General features: G+C 34.5%; 1 protein-coding gene across 1 annotated transcript in view; it reads left to right on the forward strand.

The window, feature by feature from the left end:
• LOC136028322 (dnaJ homolog subfamily C member 13-like) overlaps positions 1-25366 on the forward strand; it is a 227470-nt gene that overhangs the window by 20729 nt on the left and 181375 nt on the right. The window contains exons 2-5 of the mRNA XM_065706093.1: positions 1916-2180; positions 3406-3606; positions 10969-11111; positions 18444-18695. Of these exons, the coding sequence (XP_065562165.1) occupies positions 1916-2180; positions 3406-3606; positions 10969-11111; positions 18444-18695 (861 nt within the window). The remainder of the gene's footprint in view (positions 1-1915; positions 2181-3405; positions 3607-10968; positions 11112-18443; positions 18696-25366) is intronic.

Below are 25366 nucleotides of genomic sequence, written 5' to 3' on the forward strand. Positions count from 1 at the left end.
CATTCGATCAAAACTATGAGAAAGCCATTTAGCCAAAAAAAAAAAAAGTGCAAATTTCGTTTTAATTATTCATCTGCGGAGAGCCAAAATCAAAACATGCATTGATTCAAAAACGTTCAGAAATTAAATACAAAAAACAAGTTTTTTTAACTGAAAGTAAGGAGCAACATTAAAACCTAAAACGAACAGAAATTACTTCGTATATGAAAGGGGCTGCTCCCTCATCAATACCCCGCTCTTTACGCTAAAGTTTTTTACTGTTTTTAAAAGAAGAGTTGAGAGAAAGAGTCAAACTTTAACGTAAAGAGCGAGGCGTTGAGGAGGAAAAGCCCCTTCCATATACGGAGTAATTTCTGTTCGTTTTAAGTTTTAATATCGCTCCTTACTTTCAGTTAAAAAAAACTTGTTTTTTTATTTAATTTAGTTTAAAGCTCCATATAACTAAGAAGACTTGCTTGATGTTTGATAAAATTATTGCAGTGAAGTATGATTGTGCATCAGCTATTATAAAGGAGGGTTTATGGGTCATTGTCTACAGGGGTGTCATTGGTTGGGGAGTTGCCCCCCTAATAATATGGAGAAAAATTATTATATATCACATATTTCTTGACTATTCGGATATGAAGCCCACTCGGCCTCTCCCCAATAAAAATGCTGGAGATTTGCCCCTGATTATGTAGGTGGTGTCCAAAATTTCTAGCTCGTCTTTTTGTTTGAAAGTGACCATCATAAGCACAAATAGGTCAAATTTATATTTCAGAATTAAGTGACCCTCTGTGTTTTTTTAAGGTAGGAGTTCTGGTTTTGTTGACATAGTTTTTTTCATAGGAAAGAAAAGAATATTTAGAATCTTTGTTTATTTTTTCAGAAGAATCCATAGTTTGGCTTACCATGTATATGTTTGAGGAAATTTTTCAATGATTTTCAATAACATATACCCTTTTGTAAATCTAATACATTTATTCTTAGTAGTAGTAGTAGTAGCAGAAACAGTAGTATTTTTTGAAGCGTGCACATATTGCCTTTTTTGTCAATTGTTCTTCCCCTTTCTCCTCTGAAAGTTCCAACATCATATCCTTGTCCATTCCTGATATACGTCCTTTTGATAATCTGCTTGCACATATTGTGTTTTGATATAGTTCAAATTTCAACTCAATAATCTCTCATAATTGTTTTATTCTTTCTTAGCTAGTAATCCTACGACTACGTCTAGGAATCATGGAATTATTGCCATACAAATTAATGAAATATGAATAAAAGAGGCATTAAAAAAAACCCACAGTAACACAGGTTTTTTATTTTAGTATTTTGTTAAAGTAATAAATGTGAGTCTCCAGGTTTATTCAAAAGAGGCATGGAGTGATGCAAGCACTACCAGTAGAAGCGCATCCACCCTGATGAAGATTTATTGAAATATTAATTGTAATTGAAAAATTAATAATAATAAAAAATAAACCTGTGAATTTTTTAAATACCCCTTGTAAGGTATATTGCCATACCTGTACCATGAGTGGCTTGGCAATAGTCGCTTCAGTCGTTATTTCCCAAAAGATGTTTCCGTTGGCTATTTGAAAAAAAAAAATAATTTACATGCATTTTCTTTTAGGGAAGAATAATCTTTGGGTCAACAGATAAGGGTATTTCTATTGGCCGAGAAATTTGGAAAACATTCATTAATATTTCAAAAGGAGTCTTGCAATGCCTGCAACAGAGAGGGTAGAGTTTTGTTTTTCGTAAGATTCTTTCTGCAGGCCGGTCCATGGACCCCCTTCTCCTACTAAATTAAAAAAATAAGTGCCGAGATGTAGACGGCTTTTGTCTCTTGCTCCCTTCCCTTGATCATTTTCATTTAGGGATTTTTTCTTGGTCTCATGATATTATATTGCACTATCTAATAAACATTTGGTCATTCTAGATACAAGAGAATTATCTCCATAGGAGTCAATGGTATATCAACATATAACCCTGCAAATCTAGTGTCTACCAATCATTGGCTATATGCAGATATTATTTCAGTCACTCCTGTATCATCACCTCAGGGATTAGAATTTCAATTGACTGTTAAAAAGGGAGGAAAGAAAGTGGACACTGTGAAGTTTGCTAGTGAGCACAGAGCGCAAATAATCACTGAAGCCCTAAAACACAGGCATATGTTTAGTGATAAAGTTTCACATCTTAACGTAAGTTTTTTCCAGTTATAGGCACTTTTTTTATAAAGACATTTAAATCGAAAGGCTTGAGAAAGGGGTTGTGGGGCTTAGTTAAATATTAAATTGAATTAATATTAAACATATAAATATTATTTCAATTTAGTCTTAATCACTGAATTAAATTGAATTCTAATTTATTTAACTAACTTGGTTAATTCAATTAATTAAAACATTTACTAAAATTAGTGAGTTTAATGTTGTGTTTGAAATAATAAAATGAATTAAATGTTTATTATTAAATATATTTATTATTAAATGTTATGTTTTTTAATGCTGAAGTATATCCCGATCAAACTATGAGAAGTTAGATTTCCTGTAGCAGACAAGATTTGAGAAACAGAAGGTACGGTAGTAAAATGGAGCATTTGTAGGCCAAATTTGTATTTCGGTATATTTGTAACTGGACAATAGGTACAGAACATTTATCTTATTTCCATTCCAAGGCACATCAAGATAAAAAATAAAATATGTTCACTTTCCGAGTTTTAGCTTTCAAATCTAAATAAAAAAGGCGTTTTGATAATTGTAAGTGAACAATGAAACTTGGATAGTGTATACAGGGCAGAAATAATTGTTTAAACTCTAAACTACAGGCACATATTCAGTGAAAAAGTTTCACATCTTAATGTAAGTTTTTCCTTTCGTTTTTGGTCAGAAATGTGATATCCTAAACAGACAGTTAAATTGAAAGGACTAAGATAAGGGAAGCGGGGGGTAAATGTGTATTGTAGAAGGGAATCTCAGGTCATTTCGTTGTTTTTCTTAAGAAAAAAGTAGTGACAGAATGAATAAAGGAGTACGAGCTTCATTTTTTCTAAGTATTTTTTTTTTTTACTTAAGAGAGGTTTTCTTAAACATTTCAAAGGAATATATTGGTTGATGAGTTTTTAAGAGTTCATAGTAGACGCACAGAAACTAAATAAAATTACTTAAATGAGAACACTGAACCAACTGTGTTCTCATGATTTTATGACTTGTGATTTTATGACTCTTTATTTTATGACTTGTGAATTGGGTTGTTCTTGCCTGCATTCATTTTATTTAAATTCTTTTCCTTTTCTTATTGTATTCCTTTTTTCTTGTTCAATTTTCTTGTGTTTTTTTCCTTTTCCTTATTTTTTCTATTGAAAATATTTCTAATTTATTTTTCTTTTGTTCTTTGAAATAACATATGTATGTAGTTTTTCTGTTTCAGGTTTACAATGGTTACAAAATGCATTGGAGTGATACAAAAATCCCTTGCGTCCTAGAAGCATCACCCACTGGTCTAGAGCGTAAAGATGCATCAACCTTAAAAGTTATGGCTGGCTACTATTACAAAGACATTGAAGCTGTATATAAAATGAGTGATAATCCTCAAGGGTTCATTGTATCAATGAAAGGAGCTGATCGACTAGTAAGCTTTTATTTTATCCACACCTGAACATATGTGACTCCTCTGCAAGGGGTGGGGGGGGGGGCTTGTTAACCTTCGATACCCTTCCAACATCCCGCTCAACGTGACTTGAAAAATTGAACTTGATATCCTCAGTAATCTCTGAGATATTGCTGATACTCACTTTCGAGAACCAGCATCTACGCAATGCGTTTTGATTGGTCCGCTGAATTCAGGATCCTTTGCCCGGGAGGGCAAGAGTTCGAATCCTAGTGTGCCCAATTATTTGGTTTGGGACGGGGGTCAGTGGCATGACTTTGTAAGCTCAGCCAGAGTCGACCCAGGCCTAAAGTGATACCTGGAGAAATCTGGAGAAGGTAAACAGGAAGGGTGTGCGGAAGCACTGGATGACTGGCCCCGTCCCCCATTGCACTTTTTGGCTGAAGGACCTTGAGACGGAGATCAGCACCGCCGGCTCAGACCTTAAGGATCTATTGCCGCATCCTTTACCTTTTTTTTAACCTCTCAAATTTCCCAAAAGTAGTTAAAACTAGAAGTAATCACAACTAGTAGTAGTCGAAGTCACAAGTAGTCACACTTGTAAGTTGTCACAGTCACAAATAATCGTAGTCGAAGCCTTAAGTAGTCGTTATCACAGTCAAAATTAGTTCCAGTCGCAGGTTAGAGTGAGAGGGAGGACTTACCTGTATTCTATATATGGATGTGTTATTTTAGAATAAAATGTTTTCTTGTCTATTTTTGTATAAAACATTTTATGTCAGGATAAAACTTTATTACTTTACTAGCTGTTGGGGTGGCGCTTCGCGCCACCCCAAGCCCCCCCGCGCGCGTAAGTCGTTACGTGCCATAATAGTTACGCGCCATTGTAGTTGTGTCCCTATGTCCCACCTGTGAATATAGATAGATATATATATATATGGTTTTAACTACGTAAAACTTGCGAATATACAACATTCTTTGCTGTCCCATTGTCTTTGCATATAAATAGATTGTCAGGTTTACCGACTCTTGAACATGCAACATATAATGGTCCATGGGAAAACAATCTGTATTCAGATCTATACCTCATGATTCTAATGATTGCCCTTGAGCTTTGTTGATGGTGATTGCTAATCGACCATTCCCTGTCCCGGTGTCCCGGTCGTCATTTACATCCCCCTGTTTCCTCCGGTGTCCCCGTTGTAGTTGTGTCCCTGTGTCCCGGTCGTCATTTATATTCCCTGTGTCCCGGTCGTCATTTGTATCCCGGTGTCCCGGTCTGTATATACATTCGTTTTTTAGTTTTGTTTTTCTCCTTTATTTTTTTCCTTTTTTTTTCTTTTTTAGCTTATTTAGATTTTTAGATTTTTTAGTTTTTTTATTAGTTTTTAGTTTTTTTTTCTTTTTAGTTTTTTTGTCCCGGTCGTCATTTATATCCCCCTGTTTCCCCCGGTGTCCCCGTTGTAGTTGTGTCCCTGTGTCCCGGTCGTCATTTATATTCCCTGTGTCCCGGTCGTCATTTGTATCCCGGTGTACCGGTCTGTATATACATTCGTTTTTTAGTTTTGTTTTTCTCCTTTATTTTTTCCTTTTTTTTTCTTTTTTAGTTTATTTAGATTTTTAGATTTTTTAGTTTTTTTATTAGTTTTTAGTTTTTTTTTCTTTTTAGTTTTTTTGTAGTTTTTACCTTCTTTTTAGTTTTGTTAATTTTTTTTTTTACTTATGTCCTGGTCGTCATTTATACTCCCTATGTCCCGGTGCTTTGTTGATTGCTAATCGAACATTCCTTTTGTCCTGGTCGCTTTCTCTTTGAGTGTCGTCATTTATGTTTTTTCAGGTGACGTCACCTGATCCACACATCCACAGACAGACAACTTATTTTTATATAGATAGATAGATTACTGATCAATTACCTTAGCACAAATATTATCATATACTAAATATTACCTTATCATATACCATCATATTACCATATACCAAATACTATAATGTACCAAATATTACCTTGGCACAAATATTTTCTAATCTCTATGAGAACTTGGCTGCAGATTGGCTTGAAAAGACGAACTTTGAACTTATTGATGCACAATTCGGAAACATGAAAGGCTTATGAATGACCTATTATCTGATCAATCTCCTCGTTACTTTATATAACCTACTTGACGAGCTAGATACCTGGCTCGATCTCCTTTTGATTGTCCTCCAAAAGGTTTTTGATATGGCGATTCATAATGTTTTCGTTGAAAATTTGCTGAATGAATATGCATCACCTCATTTTCTAGTCAATATTATTGCATCTTTCTTTCAAATAGGAGTTAAGTTGTCAAGAACTAAAATGTTTATTCTGATTCACTCCTTATTTCTTCGGAGTTCCGTAGGGTACGCTTTAGGTCCTTTACTATTTTTGATAATGATTAACAATCTTGCTAATGAATTAGCCAATCGATGGAAGTCTGTGGATGACATGTCATTATTCTCCAAGATGTTGTCAGTGAAGCAGCCCAGTCAAAAATGAAAGTAAACTCCCATAAATCTCATATTATGACATTTAGTTTTCTTAAATCAAAGCCATCATTTGTGACCCCAATACCTAATGCAATAATTGTAATAAAAACTAAACTCTTAGGGGTAACACTGACTAGCGATTTGAAATGGAAGGCCAACATTTGCTTTATTTCTAAACAAGCTAGTGCATCTCTGTATCTCCTTAGGCTATTTATTAAGGTTTCATGTCCAAAATGACACATCCTCCGCCTTTATACATCTTTTATCCGTCCACAGCTTGAGTATGCTTGCCCGGTGTGGCATTTCGGACTTACCTTGGATCAGTCCGATAGGCTAGAAATTATTCTGAAGAGAGCCCTGATAATTGTTTGCGTTGAAGGAAAAGTACCTTACAGTCTCCTCCTCAAGGAATTCCCATCTCCCTGCCTTGGTAGCCCTATGTTTTATTCTTTGTACTAATTTCGGAAATAATCTGCGTCGTAACCCACGCTTTAAGTATTTACTCTCAGCCCCTCATTGCCCTCCAAAGCCTCATTTACCCCAATAAAAAGCGCAACAAATGGCGGTTCTAAATTCTCTTAATGCAAGAATTGAGCGTTAGAGAAAGAGCTTTGTACCAGCGTTTGTTGAAATCATAAATAAATGAAAATTACAATGTATCATGTTATTGTGTCATGTGTGTTGTTAATGTGTTAGTCTGTTAATTTCATTTTTATTTGACAGGCCAGTTGGGTTCCTCGCTGTGTGTTTTTATAATATAGGCCTACTTATGTACTCATTTTTATTCATTTTACTTATGTTACTCATTTTTTACTTATACTTTTGTTATTTACATTTTACATATGTACTTATGTTCTCTTCTTTATTCATTTTACTCATTGTACTCATTTTTATTTGAGAGGCCTGTTGGTCCATCGCTGTATGTTTTCATATTCTACTTATGTACTTATGTTTTTATGTACAATGTAGGCTAGCTGACAGAAAGCAACACGTTCGGCGGTTTTGATGTTGTGAGAATTTGCTTGTGAATTAAATACTATTCTATTCTATAAATCAAACTGTTTTTTTTTTTTTTTTTTTTTTTTTTTTTTTTTTTTTTTTTTTTGTGCAGAGAGCACGTTTTTATTTTGGACAGCCATCTTTGTTTCTAGTTCCCCTCTGCAAACCAAAAATAAGGAATCATATGGCAGATTAATTAATTCATAAAGCAAATCTGTCTTTTGTTTTGAAAACAAAACTTCAAAAGAACGCTAGAAATAAATGAGTTGCATTTAATTAAAAAACAAAAATGGAAAAACGTTCAAATAAATGGGTGTATTTAAATATATATAAAAAAATAAATATCGTAAGAATATTTTCTGACCATCATTTTTCGGGTTTCTTAGGGGGGGTATTCTTCTTATCTCCCCTCCACCTCTATGCACAGGGTAGGTCTATTGATTTTGTTTAGAGAGGGAATCGTGTTTAGACTGGGATAATCGTGTATACCTTTGTTTTTGGATTATGCGCAATTAAATAGCAAATATACATAAGCCAATGACGATTTATAACAGAGCAATATAATTTTAAATAGTTCATGGCATTTTATTTTTATGCCAAGGATAGTTACGAAAAAAAATCCCGTGGATAAAGAAAAAATCCCTAGAGTCGACCAGCGGGGTATTCATCCAATTCCTAAACACAGAGAATACATAAAGTGATATGTTTTATGGGTCACTTCATCCCACAACTTTTTATTGTGACCAAATATTTACCTAATTCTCACTAATCTATTGTCCAATTGAGCTAATTTTACAAAAACTAGCAGTGCTGGGGGTAATTACAATTTATGATAGAGCAAATAATTTAAAAATTCCCAGGATTTCATTTTTAAACCAAGGATAGTTACGAAAAAAAATCCCTTAGATAAAAAAAAATCTCCAGGGTTGACCTGCGGAGTATTCAACCAATTCCTAAACAAAAGTTTGTGGATCACTTGTCATAGGTTTTGTATGTTTATATAGAACATACTATGTAAACACATATTTTATAGTCAAATGTTTTGTGGGTCACTTCATCCCACGACTTTTTATCGTGACCAAAAATTTTCATGCTGGTATATTTAATGACTTTTTTATGCATTTTAACTAAGGTCGACTTAGTCAAAACTGATTCGATTGAGACTAAATTAAAATAAAAACATTTAAATAGAAAGTCACTGCTCCTTTGGACTGCAATCCACCAGTTACCGTGGGAACATGAACATGTGCCATTGGGAGCATATCCAGACTCTGTTTAGTTGTGTTTTTCTATAACTTCTAGCATTAGGTTGCGTTAAGGTTTGGTATAATATATGTTTACTATATATTCAAATTTTGTTTAAAATATTTAGTATATTTAAGATGAAGTGTATTTTTATTATGTACTTGATGTAACTAGCTCAAAATCTTTTTTCATGGAGAAACTGTTCTTTTTTGTTTTAGCAATTTACAGCTTATCTTAGTATGAGTGGGGTTTAATTGTTAAAAAAAGGTTTCATGGCCAGAATGTGTTTTTTTTAGATATTTTTTAGCATGGATTGGGATGGGTATGATTTAATTCGCTGTTTTTAACATGAACTTGGTGGAGCTTATGGGAAACTTTAGGAGAAGAATGAGAAAGAAAAAAGAAAAGAAAATTTGACTTGATCGATTTGCGTTCTGAAAGGCTTATTTAGTTCTACACATTTCAGCTCTGTAAACTATACAACTTGAGTTTACCTTATAGCTGCATTGGTCCTATTAAATATATCTTTGGTTGAGCTATAATTTAACTTTAGTTGAACTATTCCTATCGAACTGTAGCCTATAATTCTATAAACTTTATTTCTATATGCTTGAGTTCAATAGGTTCTTATTTATATATACCTACTTTTATTCTAGAATGGTTTTGAGAGACTTGTTTAACCTGAATAAAAGGTAGTATACCTGCTGAATTATTTGAAGCAAACCTCTCAGTATAGGGGAAAAATATGGGTCCTATTAAATATATCTTTGGTTGAGCTATAATTTAACTTTAGTTGAACTATTCCTATCGAACTGTAGCCTATAATTCTATAAACTTTATTTCTATATGCTTGAGTTCAATAGGTTCTTATTTATATATACCTACTTTTATTCTAGAATGGTTTTTAGAGACTTGTTTAACCTGAATAAAAGGTAGTATACCTGCTGAATTATTTGAAACAAACCTCTCAGTATAGGGGAAAAATATGGGATATCGTCGCTCCTTTTTAGTTCATTGCTTTTTTTACCTTCTTTTTCCTGTTGTTTTTTTCATCGGTGAAATCATCATAGCAAACTCGAATACAAGAAAAGGAGCAATGAGAGGTCTGACTCGCCTCTTTCCCTAAGTTTAACACTTGAGTGAATCTAAGCCTCTTTCATCGTTAGAATTATCCCGAAGAGTTTCAATTATTACCTAGCTAACAACCCACCCTGTGTCTGCGCCCCTCTTACCAACATGCCGCTTTTTATCTCCTAGTTTCTCGCTGAATTAATGTTAATTGTTTTAGTTTATCGTTCAAGCAATTGAAGACTTATTCTGCTTTACGTTTAATTTAGGGATGTTTTCACCTCCTTTTTGGATGTGTAATTGCTAAACATATTTTTACCAAGCTTTATATTTCTGTGTCTTGTATATGTCATTTAAAGAAAACATGGTGATTTATTTTTTTCCATATGTTTTATTTCATGGTCTGTTTTTGATTTCCTATATCAAGATAGCATTTATTTTATCATGATAGATAGCTTTTATTTATCAAGATATTTAATTTTCTTTTCAAGGAAACTAATTTCCTTATATGAAAGAAATCATATGGAAATCTTAGACACCCCCCCCTACCACACCATTGTTTGTGCAGATATGTTTGTTTTGACAGTATTCTTTTATATGTACAGTATCCATCTTTGTTTTTTGACATCATTTAAAGAAATCATTTAAAGTCATTTAAATAAAACATTGCGATTTTTTTTTTCCATATGTTTTATTTCATAATCTGTTTTTGATTTCCTATATCAAGATAGCATTGATTTTATCAAGATAGATAGCATTTATTTATCAAGATATTTAATTTTCTTTTCAAGGAAACTAATTTCCTTATATGAAAGAAATCATATGGAAATCTTAGACACCCCCCCACCACACCATTTTTTGTGCAGATATGTTTGTTTTGACAGTATTCTTTTATATGTACAGTATCCATCTTTGTTTTTTGACATACTTTGTGAGCAATGGCTTCGAACTAACAATTTTATTGACAAGAGAAAATAATATATAGGAAATAAATAGACAGTTCCAATGCATAACATTGCTCAATGTGATGGAAAACCATCACTCATATAGAGGCAAATATTTATTATTTGAACTATACTTCACTGCTTTAAGAATAAATGCACTTTTTTCCGCTAGATTGTCTGGCGTGTTTATTTATTCACTTGACAATGAGAATTCATCGAAAAACTCAGTTCATTTAACGTTGTGTTCTTTTTATGTTAGCCTAGGAAAAGGAATTCAATTCCAGATTCGCTATTTTGCTGTTATGATTCCATTCTTCACGATGAAATAAACAATAGAAACTTTATAAATTCTTTAAAAATCATGCAAGTAATGAAGACCTTATATTAAAAAAGTCAAATCCCTTCAAGTAAAGTTGATCAAGCCTATTCAGATCAGCGTTTTATTTTTGTCTCCGCAGCCGAAATGACACCCAGGTTGGTATTTGGCAACGTGCCTTTGTGATAATTCATTTGCCCAGATTACACCTTTGCTAACCCTATCTGAAATCGGTGCCTTACAACATTCCTTGTAATTTTTATGTTTTGGTCATTTCGATAATTTTGATGAAATTTTGTTTTTCAGTATATGTTCTCATCAGATCGCAAAACTGAAATAATTAGTAAAATGGTCGAGTTAGCAGCAAGCTGTGTCGGTCTACAGCTGAAGGTGTCGGATGACCTCCTGAGCACTGATGTATACAGATATAAGAGACTTGGGAAGTTCTCGTAAGTCTTCATTCAAGACATATAAGTCAAAGGCTAGATCAGGGCCATGTCCTTGATTTTTGTTCAGGAAGGGGGGCTTCGAAAAAAAACCTCACAAAACACAACACAAATCTATTAACATGTATTTTTATTAATATATTATGAGTGGGGGGGGGGAACGAAACTAGGTGCTCCGCCCCCTGGATGTGGCCCCGTGGTAGATGGTACATAAAAAGAAACAAAAAAAAGTTAAAAAACATAAAATCATTCTTTAGAATAATATATTAGCTGAAGGTCAGAGTAAAATCTGATAGGAACGGAATTTTCGCCTTTGAAAAATAAGGGGTCTTCGCTTGGTTAAATATTCGTTTTGCTTCTATTTCGATGCTAAGCTATTGTAGCCTCAAAAAGAAAAATTTTGCTGTTTAAACTTATTGCTCAACATAGAAGAATTATCTCGATATAATTTAATAGAATTATTCGTTTTGATTCGAGTTAAACGTTACTCTTGAATTAAGCTCAATTTAAACAAAAGATAATACACCATGTAATCAATTAACAAGTAGCCATCAAAGAAGAAACATAGCTCTGAAAACTGACAGCTATAATAATCAACATCAATAATTCAACTGAATCATTCTAATAAATAACAAAACAAAAAGAGAAACAAGAAAAATTCAAAATAAAAATCAATATATTCTTTCCAAAAAAAGATAAACATACAAACTATGTTCCCTCATCCTCTCCTCCCCAAAAATACTTCGTCAACCTATTGTTAAATTGCTGTAAATGTTCAATTTCATACTCGGCTTAATCAGTTTAATCAAGTTTAATCAGCTTAATTAAGCTTAATCAGTTTAATACTCGCTGGAAGCACATTCTGAACAGTCGGCCCCAAGTGATGACTAGCCTAGTACTCTGCCTCTATCTAACCCGAATACTTTGCCTCTACCCAAACCTAGTACTCGCGTTTACCCAACCCTAGTACTCTGCCTCTACCCAACCACATTCCTACTTGTAAATTACTGCTATTTTTATAGAAATCCGAAAAAATATCTGGGCATACATCATTCAATCACTGCTACTATTGCTAACCACCCAACGCAGCACTAAGCTGCCTAAGGGCAGTACAGCTACGCACGCTCTTCCTCCATCTCAATCTATTCAGAGCCCCCCTCTTTACATCCTCCCAGGATGTTCCCATTTCTCATAAATCTTTCCTTGCGACATCCTCCCATCCCAACTGAGGACAGCCTGCTTTTTGTTTAGCCCTAGACGATTGGCCGAAAAGTGCAATCTTCGGCAATCTGGCCAACCTTCTAAAATGACTGAGTTGTAAGGGAATAGTGCTACTTGGGAATAGGTCTAAATAAGACTACCAAATACGTTTTTATTCTGACATAGCTTTCCAAATGAGCCTCTCAGTCAAGGACTCAATTTATATATATTATTTCTAAACGAATGTATATTGTTTCTGAAATGAATCTTAAAAAAGAAACATTTACTTTTTATAGTCTAATAACTACATTTCTGAAGTCATTCTTATTTCTTATTTCTGAATTACTGTTCTTCTTGTTTAGTCTCTAAATTGATTTTTTTAGTTAATTTACTACAGCCTAGTCAATGTAGCAATTTTTTCATTGTTTATTTTAAAATGAAAGGACTCAACTTTGGCAATCAACCCTTTAATGCCGCAACTACTCCAAACACCGCCACAACTACACTAAAAATGAGCAAATTTTGCCCACTTACGATTACAGAGTCTATCCATAACCCCTTTAACCTTAGTCTTAAGCAAAACTTAAAAATTGAGCTAACCCAAGTACAGTACTATACATACAAATATGTAATTAACTTCTCACAAGGAAATACCTTCTAGGAGCTTTCTTTTAATTCTGAATCACTTTTTCGTCGTTAAGGCCTACGATATCTTGAATACCACCCCATCTTGTCCATTATAAAGTTTTTTTTTTTTTGGGTGGCCAAACTATTTATAGTTGATTGGACGCTCTTGCCATAACTTGTCGAGCTTAGATAAGAGGTTCGAATAAACGACAAAAAACTAAAACTACTTTCCTGGAAGTCTAAGAAAAATTTTGCAATGTCCTTCATTTCATCTTGGAGATAAGAGATGTTTAGTTTTAATAAAACTTACATCATCAGAAAGTGTAAATTTTGATTTTTCAATTAAATGCAGCAGAATTTTCTTGTAAAGTTAAGGAAAGGACAGTCCGCAGAAATTTTGATTATTCGGAGCAGTATTTTCTTTTAAAGTTAAGGAAAGAACAGTCTGCAGAAATTGTCTTGCATACCTGCTGGGAAAACCCTAAAAATCAGTTCAAAAATCAAAGGAAACATTTGAGTAATTTGGCCGCGTTCGGATTTTCTTCTGGTGCCACCGCTTTGATTGACAAATTTTGTCAGCGACAAACTCGCTGACAAAAGTGAAGCAAATTTCGCTGTCTTTCTAGTCAAATTTCACACTCAAAAGACAAATTCCTGACTGCTTTCGATGACAGCTCTGTGAGAATTCGCTAATAGGCCCTTTGTCTTTGAGACGATTAGCCGACGCAGGGGCTTGAAAAATATTTATGGTATCCTCTTAAAGTATGAGTGATACGTAGCCTAACCTATTCAACAATTGCGTGCTGATATGCTGCCAATTCCTATTGCGTGTTGCGAGTCAAAAGAACTCACATTTGACAATCAACCCATTTGATACCAAAAACTGACCAAATTATACTCATTTGCAATTACACGATTAATGCAAGTTGCAACCAGTTTCTTGCCCTTAGCAGATAAGTTAAATTTTTTTTTCCCAGCTGATTTTTATTCATATTTCTTTTGATCAAATATCACTCTGGCTGGAAGGAGGGAGGCTTTATGCAGAAGATTTGAGTTTAAAGTTTCTTCTAATCCTTGGTTTTCTCGTGTTATCCCCCACATCACATTTCCACCTGCTACCGAAATCATTTTGAGGGCACAAATAAACGGCATGTTCTTGGCCATGTGGTGAATACCTGTGGTAGGTATAGGAAATCGTTCATACCCTAATTTGTTGAGCGGTACAATACAAGCAGGTAGTGGGTAATAACAGGTTTTCTCTCTTTAGTTTCTGTATTTTCTTTCTAGTTCGAGTTAGTGTTACAAGCAATAAACTTTTGTACTTAAATTATTTTTGCTGAATATTATTATTTGAGAATTCACAATGTGAGATTATTCTATGTAGCAATAGACGGTTTTATTTTCTCTCTTTATATTTATTTTACGAGCAAATTGTCATGTTTGGCCATTTCGGCCAAATGACCAAACCTACCAATGGCCGCATGTTCGGCCGTAAATTCTTGTTGCAAAACTTGTTTTATCATAGTTCGATTTTGAAATCGATCTTTGTATTTATTTGACGAGCAAATTGCCATGTTTGGCCATTTCGGCCAAACGACCAAATCTACTAACGGCCGCTTGTCCGGCCGTTAATTTTTCAGTAAATTCAACCATTTGAGCTTGTGAATAGTTGTTTGTACTGCAGCAAGACAGGGGAAACTCATAATCTTTTATAGAAGAAAATGAATTTTGAACTTGTTGTATCATAATTCGATTTTGAAATTGATCTTTATATTTATTTGACGAGCATATTGCCATGTTTGGCCATGTCGGCCAAACGACCAAATCTACTAACGGCCGCATGTCCGGCCGTTAATTCTTCAGTAAATTTGACCATTTGAGCTTATGAATAGTTGTTTTTACTGCAGCAAGACAGGGGAAACAAGAAATGGGCTAAACGGTCTAACTAATAAACTCATAATCTTTTATAGAAGAAAATGAATTTTGAACTTGTTGTATCATAATTCGATTTTGAAATTGATCTTTATATTTATTTGACGAGCAAATTGCCATGTTTGGCCATTTCGGCCAAACGACCAAATCTACTAACGGCTGCATGTCCGGCCGTTAATTCTTCAGTAAATTCGACAATCTGAGCTTATGAATAGTTGTTTTTACTGCAGCAAGACAGGGGAAACAAGAAATGGGCTAAACGGTCTAACTAATAAACTCATCTTTTATAGAAGAAAATGAATTTTGAACCATTTGAGCTTATGAATAGTTGTTTTTACTGCAGCAAGACAGGGGAAACAAGAAATGGGCTAAACGGACTAACTAATAAACTCATAATCTTTTATAGAAGAAAATGAATTTTGAACTGGATGTATCATAATGCGATTTTGAAATTGATCTGGCAAGCCTGACCGTTCTTTGAAAATAAACCATTTATTCATTTACACTATCACACAGCCAGTAGGAACTTTTCTGCTCCCTTCAGCTGCTAATTTTTCTATGAATACTAATGGGATGTCTTGATTATTGATTTAGACTAGTAGAAACTAATTATTAATTTAATAAATTAGTAATGTAGTAATATTTTCCTTTGAGATTTCCGTCTATAAAAAAATATTACCATAAAATGTCGTTAATTAAGTCAAATAAAGTACCAAGCTAGTAGTTTAACTGATTCGAATTAATTACCAAAGCTAATTAGTTGTTAGGACTTAATCTTGTAGAATACGAGACTGTTTCTAATATCATAAAATACAAGCAGAAAAGGAGTCAGCGAGAAATGCCATCCTGGAACTCGCTTTGGGCTGAAGATCCGTTTCTGAAATGTTCATCCTCCTAGCTCAAAATTTGTCAATATATAGCTCAAAATTTGTCAAATATATATATATATATATATATATATATATATATATATATATATATATATATATATATATATATATATATATATATATATATATATATATATATAAGTTGTTTGTTTGTGTGTCTGTCTGTCCGCATATGACGTCTGAATTATTTCATCATATACCAATTCTAAAACGAATGTATTCAAGCCGAAGCAGCTGAGTTGGTAAAGCGTTATGTTCTAGGTTCTAGGTCCGAGAGGTTCCAGGTTCGAACCTTGGCTTTAGCATTAATACAAAAGAAGAAAAAAACTAAAAAAGGTAAAAACTACAAAAAAAACTAAAAGAAAAAAAACTAAAAAAGGTAAAAACTACAAAAAAAAATTAAAAGAAAAAAAAACTAAAAAAGGTAAAAACTACGAAAAAACTAAAAAGAAAATACTAAAAAAAATTAAAATATATAAAAAAAAGTTAAAAACTACAAAAAAAAACTAAAAAGAAAAAAAAAACTAAAAACTAATAATAAAAAAAGAAAAACTGAAAAAGAAAAAAACTAAAAAAAGGAAAAAAACTGAAAAATAAAGGAGAAAAAGAAAACTAAAAAAACAAAAATAAAAAATAAAAATAAAAAAGGTAAATGTATTCAAGCCGAAGTAGCTGAGTTGGTAAAGCGTTATGTTCCAGGTTCTAGGTTTGAGAGGTTCCAGGTTCGAACCTTGGCCTTAGCATTAATACAAAAGAAGAAAAAAAAGTAAAAAAGGTAAAAACTACAAAAAAAAACTAAAAAGAAAATACTAAAAAAACTAAAAAAGCTAAAAATTAAAAAAAAACTAAAAAAAGGTAAAAAAAACTAAAAAAGAAAAACCTAAAAAAAACTAAAAAAGGTAAAAACTACAAAAAAAACTAAAAAGAAAAAAACTGAAAACTAATAAAAAAACAAAAAAAAACTAAAAAGGCTAAAAACTGAAAAAGAAAAAAAAACTAAAAAAAGAAAAAAAAACTGAAAAATAAAGGAGGCAAAGAAAACTAAAAAAATTAAAATAGAAATAAAAAAATTAAAAAAGGTAAAAACTACAAAAAAAAACTTAAAACAAAAAAAGAAAAAAAAAACTAAAAAAGCTTAAAAAAGGTAAAAACAAAAAAAACTGAAAAGAAAAAAAAAGAAAAAAAAAACAAAAATTTATTTCATCGTATACCAATTCAAAAACGAATGTATATACAGACCGGGACACAGGGAATATAAATGACGACCGGGACACTCAAAGATAAATTACAGACTGGGACACCGGGACACAAATGACGACTGGGACGTGTGTGTCGACTGACGCCATGTTTGTGTGTCGACTGACGTCATGTTTGTCGACTATAAATGACGACTGGGACACAGGGAAACAACTACAACGGGGACGCCGGGGGGCACAGGGGGGATATATAAATGACGATGGGGACACAGGGAATGTTTGATTAGCAATCACCATCAACAAAGCTCAAGGGCAATCATTAGAATAATAAGGTATAGATCTGAATACGGATTGCTTTTTCCATGGACAATTATATGTTGCATGTTCAAGAGTCGGTAAACCTGACGATCTATTTATATGTACAGACGATGGGACAGCGAAGAATGTTGTATATTCGCAAGTTTTACGTAGTTAAAAACATATATATATATATATATATATATATATATATATATATATATATATATATATATATATATATATATCTATATTCACAGGTGGGACAGAGGGACACAACTACAATGACGCGTAACTAATATGGCGTGTAACGACTTACGCGCGCGGAGGGGCTTGGGGGCGCGAATCGCCCCCACCAACTAGGTATTGGGGTGGCGCGAAGCGCCACCCCAACAGCTAGTATATATATATATATATATATATATATATATATATATATATATATATATATATATAAATAAGTTGTCTGTGTGTGTGTGTGTGTGTCGAGTGACATCATGTTTGTGTGTCGACTGACGTCATTATCAGGATCGAGCTGTATGCGTCATGAAGTTGTTTGTCGACTAACGTCATGTTTGTCAACTGATGAAATTACATACCGGGACACCGGGACACAAATGACGACCGGGACACAGGGAATATAAATGACGACCGGGAACCTCAAAGAGAAATTACAGACTGGGACACCCGGACACAAATCACGACCGGGACTCAGGGAATATAAATGACGACCGGGATATAGGGACACAACTACAATGGGGACGCCGGGGGCACAGGTGGGATATATAAATGACGACTGGGACTCAGGGATTGTTCGAATAGAAATTACAGACCGGGACACAAATGACGACCGGGACACAGGGAATATAAATGACGACCGGGACACTCAAAGAGAAATTACAAACTGGGATACCGGGACACAAATGACGACCGGGACACAGGGAATCTATCTCTATTCACAGGTGGGACACAGGGACACAACTACAATGGCGCGTAACGAATATGGCGCGTAACGACTTACGCGCGCGGGGGGGCTTGGGGGCGCGAAGCGCCCCACCAACTAGGTTTTGGGGTGGCGCGAAGCGCCATCCCAACAGCTAGTATATATATATATATATATATATATATATATATATATGTATAATTATATGTGTATTTATATATAATTAAACTAACTGCATATTGTATTTTAGAAATGACAAGGATCAAACATCTATGGTCGAATTCTTAGTTCATAAGATTACACCGAATAGCCCCGAGGCTGTTCGAAAGCTACTCTGTATAACGGAAAGCTGTTTAATAGAACGGGATCCGAGCACTTACTTCGTTTGTACCCTCCGACCTTTGAATTTAATTTTTGACCTTGTTCGACCTCTGGATAACCCTCAAGAATTTTTTATAGAGTATAAGGATGGAGATGTAAGACGATATTCAACTACAGAAAGGTATTATATCTTCTTCCTTTTTTTAGTTTTCTTCTATTTGATGAATTCCCCTCTCCCGCCAACAAAAAAACCTCGGCATTTGATTTAAAGTACCAAAGACAATGAAAACTGTATCTGGTGCTTTCTCTTGACCCACAAATTGGACCCGGCTGTAGCAACGTGCTGCAGGGCCGACGCAGGGACCTTAGCAGTCAAGAAAAGTTGTAAATCCGATTATTTACTCATTTTTTAATCTGACAGTTTTAATTGGTTAAGTGTGAACTTTTACAACCATATATAGTTTGAAAAACTAAAGAGAAAAAATCAGGAATACAATGCTCATTGAAAAACGCATACATATGCAGTTATGTAGTTTTCAGTAGTAGCGGGCATCAAATTAAAAAAAGAAAGAAATTTGGGTGGAAATACCGTAAAAAAAATAATAAGCTAAAACCATATGAAACTAAACAACTTCAGGAGATGTTTCTTTACTTTGAAAGTGTAATTGTCTGTGAGAATCAACATATTATTATTAATGTTTGAATTTTTAAGTTTCATATATTTTAAATAATTCGTTTGCCAGTCTATTTTCATCAGTCAAAGTTGTAACACGGACTAAAATTTAGTGTTGCTCATAAAAAAGAATTCGTAATTCTGAAACAGCTGGAAGAAGAATTGTAGAAAGTTGGGGTTTCCAGGTGTGAGGAGCCCTAGGAGAGTCATGGGGCAGAAAATATTTATATATGACATATGTCCTTGGTGCTGTAAGGTGACGATGAAGTTACCATGGGCGTATCGGCGATTCTAGCCTTTAGTCAACATTATTTTGGTTGTCAGAAGGCAACCTCTGAGTTGGGGTGAGATCATCACGGCTGCAAGCTATATAGACGATTATAGATTCTTCTTGGATTCCCTGGATATGTCTGGAGGCACTCGAAGGTATGAGTTCTACAGTAATTGGCTGCTCATCCGTTCGAGAAAAGTGAAATCTTGGTCCTGGTGATTTTAAGCATATCATGACCGCGCTTTCAACTGCTAATGTTGACCTTTCGCTTTCTTTCATTTTGGTATCATAAAGCTGTAAACTGGTTAAAATTGGCGGTAAATTTTTAAGTTAGCTCTAGTATTGGACAAGGCTGTTATAACCGTATAAGCTAATAGCTGAGGAAAGTATTTTGGCTCTAAATTCAAAATGGCTTTAAATTTTGAATTGCTTCTAATGTTTGGCCAGGCTGTTATAACCGTTTGAGCTAATAGCGAAGGAAAGTATTTTGATTCTAAGTTCAAAGTGGCTCTAAATTCTGAATTGCTTCCAATGTTGGGCCAGGCTGTTGTAACCGTTTAAGTTAATAGTGGAGGAAAGTATTTTGGCACTAAATTCAAAGTGGCTCTAAATTTTGAATTGCTTCTAATGTTTGGCCAGGCTGCTACAACCGTTTAAGCTAATAGTGGAAGAAAGTATTTTGGCTCTAAGTTCAAAGTGGCTCTAAATTCTGAATTGCTTCCAATGTTGGGCCAGATTGTTGCAACCGTTTAAGTTAATAGCGGAGGAAAGTATTTTGGCTCTAAATTTAAAGTGGCTCTAAATTTTGAATTGCTTCTAATGTTTGGCCAGGCTGCTACAACCGTTTAAGCTAATAGTGGAAGAAAGTATTTTGGCTCTAAGTTCAAAGTGGCTCTAAATTCTTAATTGCTTCCAATGTTGGGCCAGGTTGTTGTAACCGTTTAAGTTAATAGCGGAGGAAAGTATTTTGGCTCTAAATTTAAAGTGGCTCTAAATTTTGAATTGCTTCTAAAGTTTGACCAGGCTGCTATAACCGTTTAAGCTAATATTGGAAGAAAGTATTTTTGCTCTAAGTTCAAAGTGGCTCTAAATTCTGAATTGCTTCCAATGCTGGGCCAGGCTGTTGTAATCGTTTAAGTTAATAGCGGAGGAAAGTATTTTGGCTCTAAACTTAAAGTGGCTCTAAATTTTGAATTGCTTCTAATGTTTGGCCAGGCTGCTACAACTATTTAAGCTAATAGTGGAGGAAAGTATTTTGGCTCTAAATTCAAGTTGCTCCAAATATTGAATCGCTTCTACTGTTGGTCCAAGCCATTATAACAGTTTAAGCTAATAGTGGTAGGAAGTATTTTGGCTCTGAATTTTTAAATTAGGTCGAATTTAGGACGAGGCTGTTACAACAGATTAAGCTACATATTTTGCTTCTGCCTTTCAGAGAGGCAGAAGCAAAATAATATCAAAAGTAATTTCGTGAATGCGATTCACCGCGGAAAACATGGAAAATAATAAATGAAAGAATAAATAATGTCAAAACAAGAAATAATCCATCCCATATTACAACTAATGAAGGAGTTAAAATAACGAATGAGAGAGTAATGGCAGAAGCATTTGCTAACCATTGTTGGAAAATTGGACGTGATCTGGCGGATCAAATTTCTGATGGGACACATAATAATAGAAAATATATTCCAAATAAATTAAATAAGACTATTTTTATGTACCCTATCCAGTCCTTGGAATTTCAACAGATTATTTTGTGTGCATACTTTTTTAAGATTTCTAGTGATTCTGGGATATATGGGAGGTAGATTATGTTTTGTGGCTTATCTGGATTCTCACATGGTAAATTATCGTTGATTTTATGGGAGGGTCTTTTCACTCAACGGTTAATTGTATTATTAATAAATAAAAGAGGATAACCATTTCCAAAAAATATGTCCCTGATCAGGCTGTTATAACAGGTAAGCTAATAGCGAAGGAAAAATATTCTGGCTCCAAATTCAAATTGGCTCTAATGTTGGATCAGACTGTTGATAGGAGGAGATGAGGAAGAAAAGATTAACGGTTGGATGTAATATCTTTGCTTCAAGTTAACAGTTTTATTTGAGTACGTGTGATTCCTGAAAACTCATTGATAATTTTGCGTTTTAAAACTTTTAGACAATTGTAAAATATAAGTTGAAGTGAATTTGGGAAGGATGAATAATTTGCCAGACCCCCAGGGGGGTCAGGGACAATTTGTGTCAATTAACCCGTATTATAATGGAAAGCAAGGGATGTTGAATTGGGCTCAGCCTTATCAGCTGAGTCCTGGGCAATATGGACATCCACTAGGTTGGCATAACCAGTATCAGGGTCAATCTTCCCATAGCCATGGCTATGCTTCAGCACCATCAAATTGTGTCAATGCTCAACCAAACACAGTGATCCAACAAGAAAAAGTAAACAACCCCCCATGTTACAACGTGCCTATAGCTAATAGATTTACTCCATTAAGTACAGAACAATTCCCAGCACTGCCATGTGAAAGTGATGATGAGATTAGGGTAGTTGCAAACCCATATGATGTGGAAGGAGTCAAGAGACAAACAGAAATGCCAAGGCTTGGTCAAATCCAAAATTTTGGCCGTAAAAGAAGAGATGTTTCACCAGATAGTAATAAATCCTATATTCTTGAGACAAAAAGACAGAATATTGATAAACTACCCAAACAGGAGTTTTTAAATGTTAATATTCCCACAGCAGAACAATTTTCCACCAAGGTTGAAATAGAAGTGATCAATAAAGGGGAAGTTTTACCACCGGACTTTCATCTGGTAAAGCCTTTTAAAGTATTGCTCACAAGCCACAAGTTTGAGTTTGATGTTATGAGAGGTAGGTCTGTAATGACTGTATACCTTCAAAATGAGGATGCAACAAACATAATTCTGAACATTGAAAAAATTGGTGACATCAAGGTAACAGCAAAATTGAAAGTGCCCCTTGTGAGAGGAATTGTAAAAGGAGTTCTTCTTAACCTAACAACAGGAGATATAATGGAGTGCCTACAAAGTGTAATGGTAATACGTGACATAGTAAGACAAAAAAGGTTCAACAGGGAAACAAGAAAACTAGAAGACAGTTTTGCAGTAATGGTGATATTTGAAAGTGATAAATTACCTCCAAACATTTGGTTTTGTGGGAGGAAAAGAGAAGTTCATGTTTACCGTCGTAGAATCATGCAGTGTCACAAATGCCAGAAGTATGGCCACCTGCAAAAGGATTGCAGAGCCAAGGAACCAGTGTGTTCAAATAAACATTCATCAGATAAGTGTCCTTTGAAAAGTGAAATTTCCCCAGATAGAGCAAGGGCTTATTCTTGTGCCAATTGTAGAGGGAATCATGCCTCTACTTCGTTTGCTTGCCCAGTGAGGAAACAAAATCGTGAAATACTACAAGTGGCAGAATGTTATCAAATGGGTTACAGGATGGCCCAAGTAACTTATAAGAGCTATGCAGATGCAGCTAACAGGACAAGTTTGAAAAGGCTGGCATCAAACAATTGTAGTTCAGCGAACAGTGTTGAACAAATAAGAAAGGTTACAAAACAAGAAACTGCAGAAAAAATGGTAATAGGCTTACTCTGTAAAGCTGAATTGTTGGAAATGAGCTACATATCACTATCTGATCGAATCGAAAGACTTCGCAGATTGGTAGAAGAATTAGAGTTAGGGTGTCTCAATCAACAAAAGATTGCCAGTGTTTGTAATATGAATGGAATAATTGAAAATGCCCAAAATGAACCTTAAAATTTTATCATGGAATGCCCAATCAGTAATGAAAGAGAAAAAAGACCTAATTTTACAATATTGTCATGAGAATGAAATTGATGTAATATGCATACAAGAGACATGGTTGCAGCCATACATAAATCTGACTTTTAAAGGATATAATATGATAAGAAAAGACAGATCAGAAGGTACAAAAGGTGGAGTACTGACCTGCGTGAAAAAGCATTTACATTTTACTGAATGGGAGATTGAATTGCAGGATCATCCAGATTATAAAGTTGAAATCAATGGCTGCAGGATACTTCAACAAGATGTTTCCCAAAAGTGTGGAAGGCGGGACTAGCAGTGATGATTCCCAAACCAGGTAAATACACTTCAAAGATTGAAAACCACAGATTTATTACTTTATTACCCGTGTTAGGCAAAGTTTATGAAAGACTTGTAAAGAAAAGGCTAAACTGGGAAGTGGAAAAAAGAAAAATACTTAAAGATGTGCAGTGTGGGTTTAGGAGAAACAAGAGTACTATTGATAACTTGGTTTGTTTTCAAAGAGATGCTGCCTATACTTTACAAAACGGGTTGGTAATGATAGCTGTCTTCCTAGATGTTGATGGTGCATTTGATAATTTGGTACACAGACAGATATTACTGGGACTAATTGAGGCGGGGATTCGTGGAAGAATGCTAATGTTTACGAAAAATTATCTAGAAGATCGTGAAGTGCATGTTAGGGTGGGAAACACCATCTCCAGTCATTTCACCAAAAGAAAAAGGGGAGTCCCTCAGGGATCAGCTTTGGGTCCAGATTATTATAATCTGGGTGAACACAACATACCTTTAGATGATGGTGATTCTAGTGCAGGAATTTTCGCAGATGACAATAACCTGTGGGCAGTTGGAAGAACAATTGAAGATGTTGTGCCAGTAATAAAATCCGTTCTTGAACAGCTTGAAATTTGGGCAAGTGACATTGATTTAAGCTTTTCGGCTCACAAAACAAAAGCCATGCTTATCACAAGAAAGAAGTCTATAGAAGTGCCATCTTTAATCCTAAATAGAATGCCCATCGAATTTGTGGACCAAATAAAGTTTCTGGGATGCATAATTGAAAAAACGTTTGAACTGGAATTTACACATTGAAAGCATTAAAGCAGCCTGCATTAGGAGAATCAACATAATGAAGACACTAACAGCCATCACATGGGGAAGCAAAGCTGACTTTCTAATTAAGTTTTACACAACATATATCAGGTCAAAGTTAGAATATGCAGCAGTTGTATATCACCCTGCAAATCAATCATCCCTTAAAAAGCTAAATGTTATACAAAATACAGCATTGAGGATTGCATTTGGAGCTAGGAAAACGACCCCGGTTTCATTCATGTTGGCAGAAAGTGGCCTGGATGATCTCGAAACTAGAAGGAACACTGTTACACTAAAATATTTAGCAAAAGTATGGGGGTCAGATGAAACAAATCCAGTGAAATCAAGGATTGTAAAACGAGGTCTGCATACAACTGCAAACAAACACAGAAAGCAGAACCAATTAAACTTCCTTGAAAGGTCCATTCAAATATGTGCTCAATTTGACTTAGAACTAAAGATCACAGAAATGTTACGTGTTCCAGACATGGACTTACCTTCACCATGGGAGTGTTGCAGAATAAAATGCTCAATGGTCATGGAGAAAAAAGAAAACTTGGACTTCGCCACTAGCTTCAAGTTGCTGATTGAAGAAGCATTTAGGGATTTCCTTGATATTTATACGGATGGATCCAAAGTAGATGACTGTAGTCAAGTTGGAGCTGCATTTGTTATACCAAAAAAGAAAATTACAGCACAATATAAGTTACCCAAACAAACGTCGATCTTTCAAGCTGAAGTTATAGCAATAAAGAAAGCAGTAATATATACAAAAGAAAATCTGAAAGAATATCCTAAAGTATTGATTTGCTTTGATTCGAAGAGTGCACTGGAAGCACTCACCAACATAAGTAGAAGTGGGACACGGTCAAGGGAAGTGGCCAGTTGCTATAAAGAATTAGTCACAATACCCACAGGTCAAGAAATCGTTTTACAGTGGGTTCCAGCTCATGTTGATATACATGGAAATGATATAGCTGACCGAGCTGCAAAAG

The sequence above is a fragment of the Artemia franciscana genome, chromosome 6 (assembly GCF_032884065.1).
Source record: "Artemia franciscana chromosome 6, ASM3288406v1, whole genome shotgun sequence".
NCBI classification, from domain to species: Eukaryota; Metazoa; Arthropoda; class Branchiopoda; order Anostraca; family Artemiidae; genus Artemia; species Artemia franciscana.